Here is a 23072-nt window from a genome sequence, read left to right on the forward strand (position 1 = left end):
GGGAGACACCAGTGATGAAGACCATGATGCAGGAGTTGGACATGTTGAAGTGCCACAGAATGGTAATATCATTGGCACCAGGGTCCGAATGACATCTGATCAGGAAGATATAACAGTTTACATTAAAAAGGTACATTGCTCATAATTCATATTCCTGAACTTTTTATTGTGCAAACTGTAACCCAACACCCACGTCACTTGGCAAGCTTTATGTGTGGGAAACAAACCTGCCTAGAAGACACAACTTAAAGCATTGCCACTGCAGCATGGCACACGCCTGACCATCATTCGAGGGAGCAGAGGGCTCAACATGCAGAGGACATTGTGCTGCAATACTCCATGCAATTTGTTGGGAGGCTTGTGAGGAGGGTGGAGGTGGAGAAGGTGGATGGAACAACGTCCTCTGGTGTCTCTCAAAGAGCTTTGCCAAGCAGTCCAATACCGGGTCAGTGGGCATATGAGCCTCACACATATGGTGGAGAAGGGTGAAAATCCATATAGGCTTTATAGATGAATGAAACGCAAACTCCTGAATTCACAGCAGCAACAGTGCTAATTCATCGTACTCTGTTATCAAATAGTGGACATCGTAAATTTGACAGACTTGTGTGATACATTTTAATTTAATTTTGTTTTCTTGTATTGTGTTCACACTGAATACGTTGAGGGAATACTGGCGAACTGACAGCCAAACTGTGTTTTGCCCCTTATTGGCACCCAGGCCTGGAGCTTTTTCAAAGCTGTGAGGATTTCCTCATCACGTAAGAGGTGCTTATATTAGCTTAGAGGCTGGGTGGTTCCAGACTGTTGATTTTGGAAGGTGAAGAAGGATCTCAATTGAGCCAGACTGGCTCTTTGTTTACATAGTACAATACATTAAATGGCCATGTTCTTGCTTGTTCGGGATGTGGAGGTGGGTATACAGATACTTTGGGTGCAATATGTGTTGCACAGGGTAAAAAGTGGGCGTTCTGCTGAACTGCAGGAGCTCAGTGTGACTGTAACCACACATTTCTACATATTCTATGCGGTGGGGGACTTTGTTTATCCAGTAAATTTTGCAAGCAATAAATACACGTGGTCAAATATCACGCATGCAATAAATTTGTAGAAATGTCTCATGTGTGATACCTACTGATTCTGCAAGGCCTGGGTTCAAGCATATTTTACCATGCAGTATCCATCCAGATCGAGTGCAGTAATTCGTCCACAACTAGTGTAAAATGTGTTAGGGCATAGTGTTAATAATTGAAAGAAAGAGGGTTATTAGCTCTGAAGGATGCACGTTTTTCACAAGTTATAAGGCCAACATTTTCTTTTTACTTGACTCTCAGGTCAGCGAGGCAAAAGCAGTCTCAGGCTCACTCAAGGGATGTGCCTTAAGGGAAAGATGCAGCCCTAAGGAACACAACAGACAACATGTATGGCACATTTCTTTAATGGGAGGTCAGAAAGACTTGTTAACCCCCTAGGCAGATCAGTGAAATGTAAACACTCACATTTATGTTTGTATAGTCTTCTCAGAATTCTTGATCCGGAGTCTGTCTTTTCTTTTTCCTGCAGGGACAAGGAGAATGAAGACAAGAGATGGGAACATAAAGTGAGAAGGGAGAGGATGGCAAGGAGAGAGATATAATACGGGATCAAACAGAGAGATGTCACAGCACCCCAATTCTCCTCTGATCAGTAGCATAGTGAGCCATCCATCAAATCCACTGCACTGTAAGTTAGGAGGATTTAGCAGCCTAAATCCTCGCTCTGACCCACTGACCACAGCCTTGCTCAATACTCTCGCAGCTCCGCATCACCCTGGGTACTCCCTCAGTTTCATAGGACTTTGACTACTCCCCTCAAGGACAGAATCCTGAGTATTCCCTTAGGTTTGGAGCCCCCTAAAAGCCCTCCATGCTCCCCCCTAATTCGCGTCTCAATTCTACAGCACACTGAGTCCATTGCTGCTAAGGGTCTCAGTTCAATCAGTGACTCATTTTTCAAATCCAGGTTTTTCTTTACATTCTGGAGCTTATGGTCCTGGCTTTATAATGAAGTAAATAAGACTACAAGTCCCTGACTGCAAAGAAGAAAATGAGTAGAGCAATAAGTCACACATGCCCCTGGGAAACCTGCCAATGCTGTGGTTCCTCAGACACATCTGCAGCAAGCGGGATCCTCCCTCTCATCCACAGCACACTGAGTTATCCCTCAGATCCACAGCGCACGTAATTATCCCTCAGATCCACAGCGCACTGAGTTATCCCTCAGATCCACAGCGCACGTAATTATCCCTCAGATCTACTGCAAACTCAATACCCACTCGACCCACAGCGAGACCGGTTACCACCCTCCTTGTCATCATGGACATTGATATCAGCCATGGTTTTTTATGTGACGACAATGCATTCTGGGTGTTCTTGTCTTAGTTTATCACTGAATTTACTAAGACTTGCAATTGCATGTAGGTGAAAAGCCCACGTCTGGTAACAGTGACTCGTGACTCAGTGTGATGTGGTCACCATATACCAGGGAGGGTGAGGTTATCCCTATTCCCCCAGTCAGTCATTGCTCAACCCCCAACTCCCCCTCCTCACTTACTTTGACTTGCCACAACTACAAGAATGATGAACAGCAGAACTATTCCAGGGGCGCACACACCAAGGAGGATGTAGGTGGTGTGCAGAACTTGTGGATCCACAGGTGTAATGAGCCTTTCGATAAGGAGGTTGGAACGTCGAATGGGTCTTGCAGCTGCATATAGGGGACACAGAATGCATAGTCAAGGTTCCAGAAGTGATGGAAACAACAAAACAATCAATAAGGATCAGTGAGGATTACTAAATGATTCAAAGTGACATCTTGTTTCCAGTCCCAGAGCTTCATTTGCTGCAGTGGATTCTGGGATGTGGTTTGGTTCAAGGAAGTCTCTTGGTGTAGAACAACTGAAAACTGTGATTCAGAAAAGACAGAGGGCCTTATTACGAGTGGTCTTCCAATGGAACCACCACTTCAGCGGTCCCAGGAAGACCGCCAAGCCTGTGGTGAGCCTACCTGCTGGATTCTGACTTTAATCCAGGGTGGGCAGGCAGTGCGGCGGTGGGGGCGGTCTCACAGGAGCTGATGTGTTAGGCTCATAGGAGAGCCCAAACAGCAAACTGCCACTGTGAGAGTGCCTGCAGCATATTCGTGAATAGTGTGGCATGCACCATGCCATGCATGCCACACTATGCAGGAAAACCTGCCCCCCACAGGCACCCCCAGTGCCAGATTCGGCTGGGCACTCTGTTGAGGCCCACTTACCTGCATGTCTGCCACCTTTTTCATGGTGAGCCCCAACCATAAAAAGGGTGGTGGATATGCAGGTTGTAAAATGTTTGGCGGTGCTGGCATTGTCACTGCCAGCATATGCAGGCCATTTGGAGACCGCCACTGCAGCGGGATCCTTGATCCCAGCGGAGGCTGCAGTCTTGTGGCAGTCTCACCACTGCACACATAATACGGCGGTCGGACCACCAGGGTGATGGCAGTGGGACCGCAAACATGGCGTTCCCAGGACCGCTGTACTCGTAAAAAGGCCCAGAGTCTAAGCCTTCACTCTGGCAAATTTATGAAATAATTTCAACGCAATTTGAGAAGATATATTTCCTGCTCCACTCCTGGTTTTCATCCATCAATCCTTTCTTCTTTTAATACTGCACGAATATGACTCGGGGGCATTAGAACTTTACATGAAAACCAGGTCATGGTACACATTTATTTCAGGTGCAGGAAGAGTAATTGATTTGCACACCCAGCATCTCAGGATGTTGGGCCAAAGCCAGGATTAGAACCTGGTTTCTCGTCTCGCAGTCTGGTCACTGTAGACAACCTCAGTTCCTGACAGCTGATTAAAATCACATTGTCAGAGTCCTCCTGCTTTAGGAAGGCTTAAATGACGTATGCCCAATGCAGGTCCAAGAGGGCTGGATTCATGCTGTGCCGTTTTACCGGTAACTACTGACCATGTAAATAAGATCCAAGTAAATGTATTTTACATGAATCCATCATATGAGGATATTCGGAAAATGTGGCAAGGATCCTGCACTTCTTGACCTGGGGTCGAGACCACCTAGCTTAAATGCTTTTAGCGGCACTCCCTGCCACCCAGTCACACCAAGACTGTGTGTGCTATGAAAGCTTCTTAAGCCTTCTTGAGGACTCATGAACTAAATTGTTTAAGTAAATGTTTTGCGAATCCTGTTCCAGCTATATATAGCAGTCAGTTAAGATTTTACTCTAAATTCAGAGATTGCTTGATATCCTGTATTCAAACCCCTTCCTCCATAAATCCATTTGACCTTCTAGCCATGCAGTATTTTGATTTTCTTTTATTTCGATTCCTGTTTTCCTCACCTGCCAATGCAGCTCCTCTACCTTGTTCCTGATAAGTGACCGTATTATCTACTGATAAGATTCCTTATTGAGAGTCTTAGCCTAGTCTTCTTTGTCATAGTCCTGACAGAGGGAGCTCTGTCTTGTCTAATAGATTTTACCTACCCTAACAGAAAATTTACAACAAATACAAGAAATGCAACAGCAACGCTGTGAATAATTTAAGCCACAACCCTGAAACAGAGCCTAAAAGGTGGAAGCAGCCAACAACACCTCCTTATAGATCAACCCCCCCAGAAGCCCTATGGACACCCAAAATTTGAAGTGAAAAGATGGGAATTAAGAACTGTGACAAGAAGACTTGGAATAATGAAGATCATCGAAAACACCCAGTTCATTAACTACTCGCCTGTCTTCCTCGTCCCAGTTCTTAGAAAGTAAGTAAACACGAATGCTATGGCTAGGAACCACTGATACTGCGTAAATTAATTCCAGCAGACCAAATATCACGCAGCACCAAGTGCAAAATTTAATGAAGGAAAAAACACACATTTTTAATTAACAGAATATAACACATGAAAAGCAAAATCTGCTGGAAACCCTCCTCGCACCTGTAACTGGTAATGCAACATGAACTTATGAGCTGCGACACCCCCTTCTTCAGCGCCTTGAGACCCTCACGGGTGAGTAGCACGCTCTAAAACATTGTATTGATTGATTGGCAGGGTGTCCAAGTAGCTGCATTACAAAGGTCTCTCAAGGAAATCCTTTTAACATGTGCTTGCCTGTTGCAAATATTATTGTGGCTGTATCTTATTAAACCAACAAACCATAGAACCAATTTGCCCTGATTTGTTCCTAGGTTACTAGTTACAATACATTTTTGGTAACAAACACTTTAGGAGAAGCAGGTTCAGCAGCCATCAACCTCTCCCAAGAGTTGGAATATATGGTTGATCTACTCTGATTGCCATCTGAAGTTCATGGCATTGTAAACCTAGGTTTTTTTTGTTTCTATGTTGGTAGTGCGTTACATATCTTGTGCTACGCTTACCTCCAACGGTTGAAGAGGAAATGCATAGAATCCAGCAAGTGAATTTTCAATCGGCATCACAGTATCCACGTGCTACTGTTTTGACTTGCCCTTCAGCATTACATGTGAGGGCAGAAATGATTGGTCACTGGAGGAAGGAGACCATGAGGTGAGTGGTTCCTGTAACTCCATCAGGAAATACCAACCGACAATGTTATCATCAGGAAGTATCGAGCTGTGCATTGATTGATGCCTACAAGATACAGGAATTCTGTAGGCTTGTACTCTCTTACAGCGTGTTCACTTGCCAATTTTGAGCCCCAGCAATACTGTGAACAGAGACACTGTGAAGAGATATTAAAGGAAATTGTACTGGCTGCGTTTTACACAGCTTGGATCTAAGCAACTTGACCCAACATTTGTTGTTTATTTACAAAGCCCTCCACAACCAAGGACCAGCCTAAATGAACTACCACCTGATCCTCCACCAACCTACCAGAATCCTCTGCTTCACACACCTCACCCTCGCTCAGACACAACTTATCCACCTCAGCCGCTACGGAGGACGCTCCTTCTCCCACCTTGCTGCCAAAGCCTGGAACACCCTCCCCCTCCACCTCCTCACTACACCCTCACCGGCCCAATTCAGGAAGGGACTCAAGACCTGGCTCTTCTACTGATACCTGCAGCACATCGCCTGGATACCCCCTGGGGTGATTAGACGTGCTATACAAATACTGATTTATTAATTGATTGATTGTTATCTTCAGCAACTTTCAGGGGTAAGCACAGTAAGGTTGTTGCTATCTCTACCTCTCCCTAAGACATATTTTGCATTGCAGCATATCTTTTTGGGAGCAGATGGTTGTGAGTCAGATGCTTCCTGAGAACTGAAACTGCAATTTTCCTCCTGCATCTGTAAGGACAAAGGGCATTATTGCATACAAACAATCTTTATCCCCTGAACCTCATCATTTGGATTCACGTTTAGTGACAATTGTAGGAAGAATTACCCTAGGTGATTAATGTTATTGATTTGGCTTGTTGTGACAATTATTTGTGATGGTTTGCTATTTTAGTTAGTTTTAACTTATTATGTCCTTACCAATTGACTATGGCAGCCAACAGCATGCCTAAGCCTTCAAACTGTATATCAGATGCTGGTGAACCCTCCTTCCAAGGGAAATAATGGAAGAAATTATTTGACTCTTATCTTTAAGTGATTGGAGGAGAAAACTCTTCTGCGGCTAGGAAACAAGGAGTCCTCCTACATAATTTAGACATTGAAGGACACATTTTTTTTACAAGTCTATATCAACTCACTGTGGGGAATGGCGAAAATGAATGTGTATGAAATGCCAGTCAGAATGCTAGAGGAGCATTTTAATCCCCTTATTAATGTTGTCTTAGATCGCCATAATATTTTTACTCGAGAACAAAACAAAGAGGAAAGAGTTAGGAATTATGTAGTGTGTTTGGGAAGTTTTGCATGTACGCATGAGTTTGGTGATCTATCTGACTCCTTGGTTGTTGTACCGACAACTCTAGAGTGCATGACATGTTACTTTTTAGGAATCTGTCTCTTAAGAAGGTGGTGAACATTATGGACTGGTGGCAGCACACCTCTGAATGGATTAAGGAAATGAAGACTGGTTTGTCAAGTGTGGTGGAGAAAGTGATTGAACACAAAGTTATGTCTGATGAGGAAAAGTTAGTGGTTCAGAGAACAGGAGTGGTGAATATAAAATAGAATTTCACAAAGATACAGAAAAATAAGTGTTACAGGTGCAGCAGTCTATTACACCCATCTAACAATTTGATCTGCTATGCTTGTAATGCTGTTTGAAGAATATATGGCAAATGTGGCCACTTTGCAAGAGTTTGCAAAAGTTCTAAAGTATAATATGTTGGGGTGTTAAAGAGTGAGTTACATGGGAATGTCTTATAGATTGAACAACAAAAAGATGTGAATCAAGTAGATGGCATGGTGGATCTGCTTGTATGCCAGAGTGTTTGGCAATGATTGGAGACAAGGAAGTAACGGTGCTGGAAGATTATGCTGGTAGACCTCAACTTCCACCTCGACAACCACCAAGACCCCAACTCCATCTCCCTCCTGGAAAACCTTCACATCATCGGACTCAATCAGATGGTACCAGGACCAACGCACTCAGTAGGACACACCATTGACCCTATCTTCACAGCAGGAAACCCCATCTCCTTTAGCCACACCTCCGAACTCCCATGGACGGACCACTGCTGCGTCCACTTCACCTACAAGGTAAACATCTCCCGCAGACGCCCACCCCAGCTCCAACGCAGGAAATTGAAACAAGATCTCCAACGACCAGCTCGCCGCCTCCCTCAGCGGCTCCGCTCCCACAGCGGCTACTTTCCCACCACCTTAGACGACGACCCGACCACCGCTGCCTGTACCCTACACAAATGGATCACCGACTGCGTCAACAACGTCGCCCCCCTCAAGAAATCCTCCAACCCTCATGCCAAGAACGCCAGCTGGTTCTTCACCGAACTCCGGGAATCCAGACGAACCTGCAGACGTGTCGAAAATCTATGGAGGAAATCCAAAACCCCAGCGAACCTCGACAACTACAAAATAGCCACCACTGCCCACCACACACCCATCACACACTCAAGGAAGAAAGCATTCCTAGACAGAATCTCCACCCATGCACACAACAGCAAAGAACTCTTCGACATCATCAAAGAGTTCTCCCAACTCAACAGCGAGTCCACTGACATCCCATCCTCCCAGGACCTCTGCGACAAACTCAGCTCCTTCTTCCATCATAAAATTAAGACCATCTATGAAAACTTCGACAATAACAACCTACACGAGGAACCCACACCCATCGCTTCTCCACCACACAGCCGACCCTGGACAGCTGGACCGCCCTCAGCATTGAAGACACCCTAAAGACTATGAAGACCACCCACTCCGGGGCCCCCACGGACCCCTGCCTCCAGCACAACTACCACAGAGCCGCAGACATCATCACCCCTGAGTACAAAGAATCATCAACTGCTTCTTCGAGACCGCCTTCTTCTCCGATGACTGGAAACACGCCGAGATCAACCCTCTCCTAAATAAACCCTCGACCACTAGAACTTCAAACCGATCTCCTTACTCCTGTATCCGGTGAAAGTCACTGAAAAAGCTGTCAACAGCCAACTCACCTCCTTCATCGACGAGAACAACATCCTCAACTCCTTCAGGCTTCAGGAAGAACCACAGCACAGAGACCGCCATCATCGCTGCGTCAGACAACATCCACTCCCTCCTCGACAGAGGAGAGACTGTGGCCCACATCCTCCTGGACCTCTCTGCGGTCTTTGACACAGTCTCACGCCGCACCCTAGCCCGCAGACTCCATGATGCAGGAATCCAGAACAAAGCCCTCGACTGGATTCGCTCATTCCTCTCCGGCAGAACGCAGCGGGTCAGACTCCCTCCTTTCCTCTCGGAGCCCACACCAACCACCTGCGGAGTCCCCCAAGGATCCTCCATCAGCCCCACTCTGTTCAATGTCTACATGGCCCCTCTCGCTTCCATTGTCAGATCACACAGACTCAACATCGTATCATACGCAGACAACACACAACTCATCCTCCCCCTATCCAACGAACCCAACATCTCAAAGCACAACTTTCAAGAAGGAATGGAAGCAGTCACCAGGTGAATGAAGAACAGCTGCCTACAACTGAATACAGACAAAACTGAAGTACTCATCATAGGCCCACATCCCGATGCCTGGAACGACATCTGGTGCCCCCCTGCCCCCGGGAACCCACCCACAAACCACGCATGCAACCTTGGAATCATCCTGGACTCTGAACTCAAAATGGACCGCAAGATCAATGCCGTCACCTCTTCCTGTTTTCACACCCTCTGTCTCCCACGTAAAACTTTCAACTGGATCCCCCTCTAACACAGGAAAACCGTCATCCACGCCCTCATCAGCAGCAGACTGGACTACGGCTATGCACTCTATGCCGGGATCAACAAGAACCTAACCCGCAAACTCCAGAACATCCAGAACGCCTCCGCCAGACTAGTCCTTAACCTACCGCGCCACTGCCACATCTCCCAACACCTGTGGGCACTACACTGGCTCCCCGTTGAGAAGAGAATCACTTTCAAGCTTCTCACCCATGCCCACAAAGCCCTCCACAACACCGGCCCCACCTACATGAACCACTGCCTCTCCTTCCACGTACCCCAAAGATCCCTCACTTAGCCCAGCTTTTCCTCGCCACGATGCTACGCATCAAGAAAACCAGAAGAGGAGGCTGCTCCTTCCCCCTCCTCGCGGCCAGGGCATGGAACACCATCCCTCTCCACCTCTGCCAGACACCAACTCTCTCCAAGTTCCTGAAGGACCTCAAGACCTGGCTTTTCTATGAATCACCATGAGCTTCCGGCAACTGTACGAACCCTGGTGGGCCATGGAAGACCTCTGGACCCACTTGGCCTTCGACGATACTCAGTGATTGCCAAGGAGCTGCGCCGCTCCCTCCAAGCAGTGCATTGAGACACTTCCGGGTAAGTAGCTGCGCTTAACAAATCCTTGATTGATTGATTGATTGAGGTAGTGGATTTCTGTATTATGACGATCATAACAGTAGGGAAGGTATATGTGGCCAGAAGAGGTAACAAACGTTTGGGTGGAGACACCATATAGACTTAGGTATCACGATGAACCCTAATTCCACGGATCAAGTTTTGCTGGTAAACAGTGTGTGATGGCCATAACAATGTATAGTAGTTTAGTGAAATTTTAAAGGGTAACTTGAATTACGTAAGAATTTGTCATGCAGAAATATTTTTTAAAATGGTGCCAAACCTGTTGTACACAGAGTTAGGCGAGTACTTTACCTAATCATGGAACCTTTGCATGGGAAGCTAGCAAAGCTGTTGGAGCCAGGTGCCAGTGAAGAGATAGTCTCTAAGTATCTGGTGCCAGTTTTTTAAGTGGCCAAAGATGGGGCACAAAGATAAGAATGTGTGTTGATCTTCGCTATCTCATCGAGAATATTTGTGTAGATATCCAACCCTTGCCAAATATTTTGGAAGCGTTGTCCTTTCAGGTTCAGATAGTCGTTAGTGTGATGAATTTCTGAGTGGCCTACCATCAATAGTGATCCATATAGGCTCTTGGTCTTTGACCTCATTTGCCACTCCCCATGGTGCTTTCAGGTTTATTTGCATGCTTTTTGGATTTTCATCTGCAGGCGCTCTTTCCAGAGAGTCATAGATAAAGTTTTGAAGGGGCTTAATAATGTCATGTTTTTCCAGGGTGACAACCTGGTGCATGAATGTGAAAGGGAAAACAATGATGAGACTTTACGGAAGGTATTATGTAGGTTGTGTGAGAGAGGACTCACCCTGAAAAGAGAGAAATGCAAGTTTAGGGTGGGAGCCTTGTTCTATCTGAGATACACAATTTTAGGAGAAGGGATTCACCCAAAGTTTAAATCAGTGGTGCATGTGCCAGCTCCTTTGGATAAAGGTGGGTCAGGTCTTTTTTAGGCCTTGAAGATACTGGTGGCCAAAATGTGTAGACAAGTTGAAGAGTTGATTCGAGATTGCATTCAATGTGCTCACAATGATAAGTCCAAGGTAATCTCATCAGTTGAAGTTCCAAAAGAGCCTTAGGCAAAAATGGGTTTTAACATTATGGGACCTTTAGATTTCTACAAGTGGCAGAAAGATTTATTTTGATTGTTGTGTACTACACTTGGAAATGGATTGATAGCAAACTGTGAGTGTTGTTACCACTAAGAGTGTTTTAGAATTTCCTAAGGATGTGTTTGCTTATGAGGGCATTCCTAAAACTTTAATTACAGACAATGGTGTCCAACTGGTATCACAGGAGATGTAGGTATTATTAAAGGATTTGTGCATTAATCATTTCACAACAGCACTGTATGCACCACAAGTAAACTGTTTAGTTTATAGCATGAACAAATTGATTAAGGCAAAAATGCAGCGTAAGGTCGTACTGAAGGAGGTTCTAAAAAAAAAGCTGTGGGCCCACCGTTGTACCCACAATAGTGTGACTGGGATGTTTCTTTTGTGTGTCTTAAGGGCTGAAATGCTAGCTCTATCCTCAATCTCTTGTGGCTCTGACAATGTGTGAATGTTCAAAATGTTGCTTAACAGGTAGGAAACCACCAGGTGAAGTACAAGAAGAGGCATGTTGCCAAACATTGTGTGAAGGAAAGAAATTGGAGTGTGGGTCTAAGTGTTAATGTCAAATAGCCTGCGTTTGTTAAAAAGGGTAAGTCTACTTATTTAGGCCCATTTAAAAATGCTAAAGTTAAAAAAGGTGTTGTGAATCTTGAATCTGCTGAGAATTGGAGCATGTTGAGGCTGTCATGAAATGGGGGTGATTCCGAAGTTCTTCTGGTTGTCTCATTTGCAAAGCCTATTCAGTTAGTTGGTTTTCAAGAGTTGGATGTGCCTGGAGTATCTGTTTATGTTCAAGGCCTTCTTGCAGGAGCCAAAGATTTGGAAGATTGCATTCTGGTAATGAACAAGGACAAGGATAATTGGCAGGGTACGCATAAAAAGAGGGAGTTTTCTGGAGGTACCCAACATTGGAAAAATCTAGACTACTTAAAATACTTGGGGGGCTATTTGGAATTTGGCAGACAGGATGCTCCCTCACAATGGCAACAGAGTATCCAAAATGTCGGTCCACCTTTCCGATTTAGAGTTGGTGGACCACCAGGTTCACACTCACAGAGTAAAATGTACTCCTTTGGCGTAAACCTTCCTCTGCCAGCCTGAGGTAGAAGGAACTGTAGGAAGAAAGCCATCCGACCATCAGTCCCATTGAGAGCATGCGATCGAATGGCTTTTTTCTACTGTACATCCCTGCCAGGTACATCCTGGCAGTGAGGAACAATAAAAAAAGATAAATGACCCCCAACTCAATGGGAGATAACTCCTGGCAATTTATCCTAAATTGACAGAAACCTCCATGATGGTGATTCCTGTCAATGTATCGAGTTGTCCACAGGGCTGGCAGACAACTCAAAATGTGGTAAGTGCACTGAAGGCAGGATGGCAGTCGTAAAGTCCTCCACCACACTGTCTGCCTACTGATGGTCCACCACAGTGAGATTTACTGAATGGACATTGCCACATAAATACTTTGGTTTGATGTTTGGCCCTAACTTATAGTGGAAGCTGCACATTGAAAATGTAAAGCAAAAATGCCTGAGAACCATGGGTGGAATATATAAATATTACATTTCCTATGAAGCAGTTTCTCCAATTTCTGTCCTAAATGAGATTGAAGCGGAAATATTTCAGTCTTGTGCTACAGTTCGATTGCCTTTAGTGGGATCTGCAATGCTCAACTAAATCTGAGTCAGGCAAATTTATTGAGAGTTGTTTCCAGACTGAAGAAAAGTACGCCTCAAGACTGATTCACCTGGAATTGAGCCAAGTGGCATAAGTGGAAGGAGCTAAGGTTTTTGAAGTGTGTTGTTGCAGTTTAATTACCAACTGTTACTTATCTGGTCCAGCAGAAGACAATAATATGGCTGAAATAATTTCAAATAAGCTGAATCCTTATGTAATGTTTGCTATTTTGGAGAATTAAAACTTTGCTATATAGTATGACCAGAAATGAAAGACCAGTGGATCCAGTGAGAATGCATTTAAGATTAATGGCCTGATTTAGACTTTGGCACACGGGTCACTTTGTCACAAATGTGATAGAAATCCCTCCGTCTTCTTACAAGTCCATTGTAGCTTATGGTACTTGTAATACAGCGGACAGGATATCCGTCATGTTTGTGATGGAGTAACCCGTCCGCCAAAGACCAGTGGATCCAGTGAGAATGCATTTAAGATTAATGGCCTGATTTAGACTTTGGCACACGGGTCACTTTGTCACAAATGTGATCGAAATCCCTCCGTCTTCTTACAAGTCCATTGTAGCTTATGGTACTTGTAATACAGCGGACAGGATATCCGTCATGTTTGTGATGGAGTAACCCGTCCGCCAAAGTCAAAATCAAGCCCTTAATTTTCTGCTGTTTTATACCTTTATTTTAAAGTTATTGAATGCATCCTAAGTAAATCATGTGAAGATATTTAACTATGCCTATGCTTGAATCCTTGTTCTTCTTTGATTTTTTGTCTACAGCTATCCTCTTAGTTGCAGGTATTTCTGAAACTCCTACTTGTTTGGATTGGAATCCTATCTAGAATGGACCTTGTTCTCCTATTGCCTATGTCAGTTTTGGCACCAAATTCCCCATGTTTTGCCTTTTTTCTGAATCTTTTGCACTGATAAATATTTAAATGTTTGACCTGCTGAAATATGTCACAGGGGAAACAGGTGTGAGATCATCTTGGAATTCTGATCATTGTGCAAACCCTGTTGGCACTGTGATCTGAACTTAATCTCAGCTTGTAATAAGGGCCTACGTGTTCTCTGTAACTCATATGTACTCAGCTTTCCACCCTATCCATCCAGAGCATTCCAGAGATCTACAGTAGAGGTTCTTAGCCTTTTGACTTCTGTAGACCCCCACATAATCATTACTGGAAGCCAGGGACCCCCAGTGTATCAATATTAGAATCTGGGGGCCCCCATTGAGTCTTACTGGAAGCCGATGTTCCCAGCTGAGGCAGTTTAGATACTTTGTACTGCAGAATAATGCAGAAAAAATACAGAAGCAAGCATTCATCAAACACAAATACAAAAGAACAAGAAAAAAAATGTAATTCACAAATATAAAAAATCTAAATTTGAATTGGAATTTTGAATCTTTTTTAAATTCAATTGAGGCCACTCATTGTCCATTCTATATTCTGTTTGACGCACTTGCACTGCTCCCATGAATCAATCTGAGGATAGTATCTTAATTTTTAGCTTCCAATTTCAAATTCCTTCCCATTTACAGAGTGTTTTAACTTTCTCAGTTGTACATTTTCCTTTTTTATTTGTATACACTGTAATAATCTGTTAACATTAAATAATTTTCTAAGCAGTTAGGGAACTCCGGAGTAGGCTTCGCGAACCCCGAGGGGCCTCCGGATCACAAGGTCTACAGCATCTCTGTTTTAACATGTCTGGAAAATTAATTTAACTGTTTAAAACACGAACAACATCTTAATTGTATTCATTATTAAAGCACCTTACAGAAGCTCACATATGTCTCTGTCATGAGCTGGGTCTCTTGTCCGTAAGAGTGGGACATAGCCACTCATCTGTGTATGGACCAGCTTGGAGATGCTGCAATACACAATACCATCCTCTTGACATGTTTCGTCAGTCTACCCAGTGTCATGACCCCTTATATGTTCAGTGATTTATCATCACTGTACATCAGATCCTTCTGTAGATCAGGCTCAGAGCAGAAGAGGAAGATGGTTTGCAATCTGTTTTAACCACAGTGATGACTGTCCTTACTCTTACACCTACCTCCATCACAACAAGGAGCTTTGGAATCATGTGCAAGAAGTCTCACCTGTCACCAAATGCATACTTGGTTCTTCTGTTGCACTGTGTGCTTTGTTTGTTGCTTCGTGTAGTTCACCTTTGGCTGTGTGCACTTCATGTGGAGCTGCACGCATTGTATGCATGTGGGTGACTGCTTGTATTTCCTCTCGGGTTGTCAATAAAACTGCTCCTAGAGAAAAGAAGCGGAAATTAAGGGCTATGAGGATCCACCTCACACCCTAGAGAGGACTTCACACTCATTGCTTTGGGAAAGAGATTTCAGTTGAGGTTCAAAAGAAGGAAGTGCATCAAACAAGCAAGACAGTGGAGCTCCTTCTTTCTCTGGCGTCCTGGCCTAGAAAAAGCCCTTGTGAATCATTTTGTACACAGGCTATTAGATTCTGACCCCTGTGCACACCTCCTGTATGAACAGGGACCGGAATTATGGGCCAGATGTACTACCCATTAATAATAGCGATTATCATGTAGCAATTTTTTGCTAATCGCTATTAATAATGTACTTAAGTTATTTCTGTCCTTGTTTCCTAATAAGTGATTCGTAGTAGGTCGCAAATAGACATACCTCATGAATATTAATGAGGTAGGTTGCAAATTGTGTCCGACTAGAATTTGCTGCCATCACAGGGATGGTGGCCTACTTGGGTCAGCAAACCACCATGCCTGTGATAACTTTTAAATAAAGTAATCTTTTTTTTCTTCAATGCAGTCCGTTATCCATTTCATTTTTTAAGACGAGGAAGCGGTCCGTGGGATCACTGCTTGCTTTAAAAAATATTTTTCTAATAATTCTTAAAGGGGACCCCTTTCCATTTGTCAATATGTTACCACCAACTTGGAGTTGGTGGTAAAGTGCAAATCTGGCCCCAAAACATTAGTACATACCATTCAGACTCTTTGTATGCGACGGAACAAATGCTTTGTACGTCTGGCCCTATGAGTGGTGCAGAGTTCAAACCCTCTCATGTCAAACATACCGAGAAATAATGTGGGCAATGCCCAGTAAATACTGTGACATGCAGATTCTGCATACATTGGATTGTCAATGTATGGCACTGCTCTGGGTCAGTTTCATGCAGCCCACTGGTAAACAGTAGCACTCTGTTGCTGTTTACCAAGGAGCCGCTGATAATCAGGAAGGCGAGAGCGAAGGTTGTAAATCTTCGGGGTTCTAGCCAAAATGCGCCATCTCGTTTGCACGGCGTGTGATGTAATTTCCGGGACCACCGGGTGTGCGTAGTAACTTTGCAGGAGGAGTGTTAGGCGGCCTTCATTTGCAGAAAAGACCGGTTTTCTTTGAGGCATGCATATGCAAATGAGTGCCTGCAAGCAAAGACTTCGGGTGCAGCAGAAAGGGCAATTAACTCCTCTAGAGTGTTTTCAAATGCTATCTATCTCCCAAGCGTTAACATGGATAGTATGGTGGGTTGATGAAAAATGTAATTGTTCGTGATCGTGTGAGGGAGGGGATAGCGGCTGTTGAGGGCTAAACCATAAATAGTGATTAGGGGAAAGATGCTACTGCGGTCTGGGAGCTCATCCCGGGGTATCTCTCCAGGCCCTGGCTGGGACAGTACACTGCTGTGGTCCAGGAACCTGCAGCCATTCAGTATTTACAGTTTTAGGAGTAAGTGTTTGTCAGGACCCCAGCAGGCTAGGAAGTCAGTAACAGGTGCATGCACTACTGCGACCATGGCACTGTCAGTATTGGTAAAACACTGAGTGAGGGAATGGTTCTGGCCCACTCACTGGCAGCCTTGGGAGGGTACTGAGCTTGGGCACTTCGCATCCAGACTATGGTACCGTATGGGCAGCACCCATTTTTTACCCGCATATGGCAGGAGTCACCCTCTTATATTCACCCACCTGACACATAAAATGCCTCCATAGTCTTTAATGGCTGTCACCCACTTTTTAAACCTATATCACCCTCCCAAAAAGTCCTCATTCTATATTCACCTTAATGAGAGCACTACTTTAAATCCCTGACTTCACTAGAATTTTGGGTCAAGAGATAGACAGCTAAGAAGCTGCATCCTTCAGACATCCATCTTCCATTCAGAGGAAGAAGCAGCCACAGACAGTTTCGCTTTAAATGAATATTAAGGTAGCCTTCCAAACATTGCAACACAGTTCTTGACTTAACAAGCATTGGTAAAGCCTGTAGGTCTTGCTTTTGGGACCAGTGGCTTTGCCGGTACCTTTTGTTGATGCTGTACAGCATTGTCAAAAAGCATTTTTTGTTGATGCTGTGTCGCATTACCAAAAGAAAAAAGGTACGAAGATGTGGCCACCAATAACCGCTAACATTTGTAGACACCTATATACATACCATGACTACAAAATGATGCATAATCTCCCATAGTTTTGCTGTCATTTCGCATAATTATGCTACAGCAAATTACGCAAATTATGCCCACCCCTCTTTTACTGCCTACCCTTAGGTTTGCTTTTCATTTTAAATTGTTTCTTTCTCTGGGACCAACAGTTGCATGTTGCTAATGGGCTGCTACCTAACCCTCAGGAATGCGTTTATCTTTTTTAATGTTTGTGAAGTAATCAGATGCTCATTTTCTAGTCATCATCAAATCATCAGGAACAATCAGGTCCTGAGAAGTCATCAAATACTCATTTTCATGTCATCCTCAAATCATCAGGTACAGGTTTGTAAACTCTGCTGATGATTTCAGGAGCCTGATGATGGGAAAATGACTTCTACAGCAGTTGGATGATCATCCAATGACTCTGGGATGACTTCTAAAGTAAGACTTCTGGGCATGGACTGCTGCAGAGATGCATGCAAACACGAAGGCTTTCATTAAAAAATGAATCTGATCAAAACTGAGCAGCACACAAAGCGTTTACCTTCAGAAAGGCTTATAATTAAAAATATGAACTACTACGGTAAACAGTCCGAAAACAGCAGAGAAACTATAATCTTTACATTAGTATAATTAATTGACAGTCAAGGGGATTGTGATAAAACACGAGTGTGGCCAAAGATGCTGTCAGAAAAAAATTGAACATACACTAAAATGATGTCTTGAAAGGTCAATTATTCCATGCTGGTCTATCCTGATCACGATTAAGACAAAATGCTAATATTTGTAATCTTTTTGATATACTACACAATACCAAATGTAAACACTGCACATACCTGATGGTACTAGATACTAATTTATGGAAATCAATTTACTGACTTCAAAAGGATAGAAAGGTGTAAGGCTGAATCTGTCTTATTGTGATTCAAGCTAGTGACCTACTGAGCATCAACTTTGTCATCAGCGAGCATTCAACTCAAGAGTTACCTTGCTCGACTAAAGCCCACATCTTCTGATTCCAGTGTGCTCCAATGGGATGGGGGTGTTTCCACTGGAGAAGCCTATAGACTGCCACCTCTATGTAAATGACCCTGTATTGGGGGCTCCGTCTAGATTTTAGAAAATGTTTACACAGTAGTAAAGTTGGGATTTAGAGCCATGCCTACATCATGTCTACTGTACTGCATCTAAAGGTGGGACTAGGGGGTGATGTTTACCTATCTCAATAAGCTGCCCACCTTTTTTCTGATCATGTCAAGGTATTTTTGATAGAACACGCTAAATAAAGTATTTTCTGGGCAATATTGCGGTTTGCAGGATAAGTGAATAAATAGGCAGGAGCATGTGATTCCTTAGGGTCCTAGCAGTAGATGGTTTCTGGGCAGTATCCGTGGTGCATATTGGGGTTTAGAATCCTCCCAATACTATTTAAATAATAACTGGATAACAAAGGCACTGAATTAACTCTCAAGCGTAGTTATAGCAAGTCTTCAGGAATAACTCCAGGAGGTATGCAGATGTAAACAATGATACAATATGACACTAATCAGAATTGACTCATTGTTTGGTCAGATCAGATTTGTCTCTCTTTAAGTGACTAAGTGCCAGATGTGCAAAGCACTAGTTTAGCGACCAGTTCAGTATTTTGTGACCCAACTATGTACTAATAGGTTGGTTCACAAAATTCCGAAGCATAGTGGGTCACAATTCAACTTATCTCACAGATATCAATGGGGTAGGTCGCAAATTGCAACCCACTTTAAGATTCACAGCTACCACAGGGATGGTGGCCTTCTGTAGTCAGTGCCCACCATGTTTGTGATTGCTTTTTAATAAAGAAAACTCTTTTTTCTGCAGCCCGTTTTTCTTAGATAAAATGGGACTACATTTGTAACAAAAGTTTACTTTTTGTTTGTGTAGGAGGAGGCAGTGGTCCCCTGGGTCCTCTAAATCAAACTTTTTTTGTACGTTCACAATGAGACCCCTTCCCTTTTGCGAACAGGTTACCACCCCAACGTTGGGGTTCGTCTGTGCTTAATTTGTAAAAAAAAAAAAAAAAGGTAAGTGCCAGGACTCTTGTCAGGAGGCCACTGCAGCTTGCACCACGCATTGCCCTTGCCATGCTGCCAATGATAGTAACAACCCAACTACTAACCATCACACGCCTAAAAGTCTGACAGTTCGGACTATTCCAGGCCCCCAGAGCTATAAGAATGGCTTGGGAGGGAGGCAATAGTCATTTATAATTAGGGCTCCCGGTTTTATGGTATTTATATTTTTGGACATTTACGTCTGTATTTATCCATCTTTATTTTTTGGGCAATTTTATCTGTATTTATCCATATTTAATATGGATTTTGTGAGAAAAATAAAGCTGAAACTGGTATATTTCCACATTTATTTAACCAATAAATATGCAGTCCTGCTTGATTGCCTGCCAGGTGTCAGTGATATGAACACCTGCAGAAGATAAATCAATGCACTCACAGGAAAATATATGCATTTCAATATCAGCTTTGTGCAAATCTACTGTTGTTTAATCCTCTATTCTAAAATTACTTTCTTTTTTAACCCCCTTACCTATCAATCCACACGGCCATTGGCTTGGCAGTCATGGCAAAGTGTATTTAGAATCACTCAAAAAACACCCAATTTCAGTTTTTATCCACATTTAAAAATAAATACAGACAAGAAAATAAATGGTTTTCTGTCTGTATTTATCTGTAAAAATCAGTAAAAACGGAAAACAGGGAGCCTTATTTATAATGTATATTGCATTAATATTTACCTGTTGTTGTAGCCAACTCTAAATTAGACAGACAGCGCCACCTTGTGGCAGACTGTCAAAAGCGCCAATTTTGACAAGTAAATGCCAGTGCCGAGCATTGGAAACCAACAGCTCAAATTAAGCACTAGTATTGTTGTTGCTTTTGTTTTTCCTTTTACTACTAAGTTTCTCCTTGTGACATTATGTGATCTTTTAGATTCATAAATCACCTGCGTATGGATGATACTCCACTTTTTGTCTTCCCATTCACCCGTTCTAACTTTCTTTCTTGTGTGTCATACTACCAGATGACTGGCATTGTATAGCTCTGCTCTCACTTATGCTCAACTGTTCCAAAGCTGCAATCATGTACTTTCTGGCCTTCACTATCCAGGTTACCTTTCCAACTGTTATTCCCTTCCTCACAGACTCCCTGATATCGCCACCTCAGCCAGAATCCTTCAAGAGCTAATCAACTCTTACACTACTTAAATCATTTATCTCTGCCACAGGAGCCATGTTTCAGGCACCAATTGTTCAAAATACCTACAGTCCACTCCCTAATCACCCCAAAAATTCGTTTTGAGAAAAATCAACTACTTTAATAGCCTTGAGGTAAGTGCGCCAAAAGTACTCTTTTTCCCATCTGAACAAAGTGGTAGACTATGAACCTGCCTTAACCTCCTTTGAGGAACAAATATCACACCATAATGACACCACATTGACTTGCTGTCCACAAGACAAGAGAAGGGCCCTAGACTGGACATTAATTTTTGTCTTAAAGGCACTCCTTGCCACCTCCCTAACTTAAACTCCAGTTAGGCCACCCATCCCCTTCTGCTTCCCACGGCCTCCACCAGTTCCACACTTTAAATTTCTCAGGATGCATGCACTGGAAGGTACTTCCCAAAGAACTGTTAACCGCAATGACTTTCTCCTCCTCCAACCGCTCTTTCTTATGCATCACTTTTTTTGACTTGACGGGTTACAAGACTAACAATGACCTGTCCCTTCCGTTCCTTCATCCATTTCCTGTCCCCAATCTGATCCACCCTGCAGGACATATGTTCATACCGTCACAAGGTCTATTTGTGTATTGCATTTGTTGTTGTCTTAATCGTCAACCATCAAACTTCTCCCTCCTCTCAAGGAACCCAATATAAAAGTTGATGTTCTTTTGTTCCCCTATACTTCCCACTAGTTGAACAACATTGCTTTCATTATATTGCCCTTCAAACAATAAACAATAGACTTGATGCTCCATTTTCTTGCTTCCATTAGGGTGGAGCCATCTCGCATTATCCAAAATACTCCAAGCATCTCTTCAACCATGAAGATCCTATGAGGTATGAAGTATACAAGCATATCAAAGTCTGCCAGGTAAGACGAGGACTACAATCCTATATGGTGACAAATGGTTGAAAAGATGCTGGAAAATTTGTCGCACTAGCATACCGAAGGATCAGGTTACTGCTAGACACTTGGGACAAACAGACATCCAACCATCTCGTTCTGAGACCTAGATTAAGCCTCTATCGGTCTTCCACACCACCCCTATGAATAAATAAATGCATTAAAGCTTCCAAGTATTTCATTCCTCTGACAACCACAGGAAGCCACTGGATTGCTTTAGGGATGGCACCCATTGGCTCTTGAAGGACTCTGATCTCCTGGAATGAACGCTGAGAGCAGCAGGGGTGGTTGAGCATAGATACTACGTCACCCAGCATCTCGCCGCTCCCATGGAAACACGTGGACTGAAGCCAGGACTGCAGTGAGAGAGTATTCTAAGTGGAGGAGGGGGGAGGAGGGTGCGTAAACTCTCGGTAGAGTGCCAGAAATGTCACCTCTCTTGGGTTCTAGCCTTGGATGTTGTGGGTGCTAGTCTGAGGTGCTCAGCTAAAAAGTTATTTAACACCTTTCATATAGCCTTGGTGTTCTAAGGTTCAGGCACCTTCTATAGGTATTTGGGAACAGATCTATAGAATTTAATTGTATATAGAAATTGAGTGAATACTGACCCTAATTTCATAGGGTGCTGGTTATCTCGATGGTAATTCTTTGCTTTTTGTAAGTAATAGATTTTTTTATGAATAATCTGAGAGGACTTGAGCTTTCATCTTTGACCTGTTCCATGACCCAGTTAATGATTTCTCCCTAGAGGCTGGTGTCAAGGAGTTGAAAGGATGCCCACGCAGAACTGGTGATTCTACAGCGGGTGTAAGAATGAAGATTGGAAAAGACACATGCCTGTCAGGGGGAAAGGGCAAACTCGCAATCACACAGGAAAGGGCGCTCTTCAGTCTGTACTGTGCGAGAGAGACACACTTGTCTGTACACATATATATATATATATATATATATATATATATATATATATATATATATATATATATATATATATATATATATATATATATATATATATATATATATATATATATATATATATATATATATATATATATTTTTATTTATTTATATATATATATATTTATATATATATACACACACACACATATAAACACACACATATTTATTTATATACACACACACATATATATAAATATATATAAACACACACACATATATATAAATATATACACACACATACATAGATAGATAGATATATAACTAAGCAACCATGTCATGTGAGCAAGGCTCTACGGAGCTGAAACGCGTAATGGCGACGGTTGAATAAAGAAATACCTTCAGCACCAATCTGGGTCCGTGTCCGTTAGTTTAGAAGAGTGAAGCCTCCAGCGGAATCTACGTTGTTAGATATATATATATACACACACACACACACACACACGCAGGTAATGAATCCCCACCTCGCTACTTCACAGGAAACGGGGGCACGGACTCCACTTCGTGCTGTTAGAATTGCTTTATTAAAGATAGTATGGCAGGATAGATAGATATATATATATATATACACACACACACATTCCTTCACTTCCAATGAAGAAATCTCAGATGACCCAGAAATGCCAATAGATATGATTTAATGGCTCCTCTGCCGCGTTTCGGCTTTCGCTCTGTTCACGGTCAGAGGTGACTTGCTGCGCTGCCCTATGCCA

General features: G+C 43.1%; 1 protein-coding gene across 15 annotated transcripts in view; it reads right to left on the bottom strand.

The window, feature by feature from the left end:
- The window catches only part of LOC146810485 (uncharacterized), a 144127-nt gene that overhangs the window by 2156 nt on the left and 118899 nt on the right, over nucleotides 1–23072 (bottom strand). For 13 of the 15 annotated variants that reach the window (XM_085617486.1, XM_085617492.1, XM_085617488.1 and 10 more), the window contains 3 exons: nucleotides 14912–15073; nucleotides 2593–2745; nucleotides 1500–1557 (listed from right to left, as the gene is read on the bottom strand). In XM_085617486.1, the coding sequence (XP_085473612.1) occupies nucleotides 1502–1557; nucleotides 2593–2745; nucleotides 14912–15073 (371 nt within the window). In that variant the 3' untranslated portion in view covers nucleotides 1500–1501. The remainder of the gene's footprint in view (nucleotides 1–1499; nucleotides 1558–2592; nucleotides 2746–14911; nucleotides 15074–23072) is intronic. The other 2 variants (XM_085617499.1, XM_085617495.1) reach the window with 1 other exon arrangement.

This window comes from Triturus cristatus, chromosome 7, assembly GCF_964204655.1.
Source record: "Triturus cristatus chromosome 7, aTriCri1.1, whole genome shotgun sequence".
In the NCBI taxonomy this organism is placed as follows: Eukaryota; Metazoa; Chordata; class Amphibia; order Caudata; family Salamandridae; genus Triturus; species Triturus cristatus.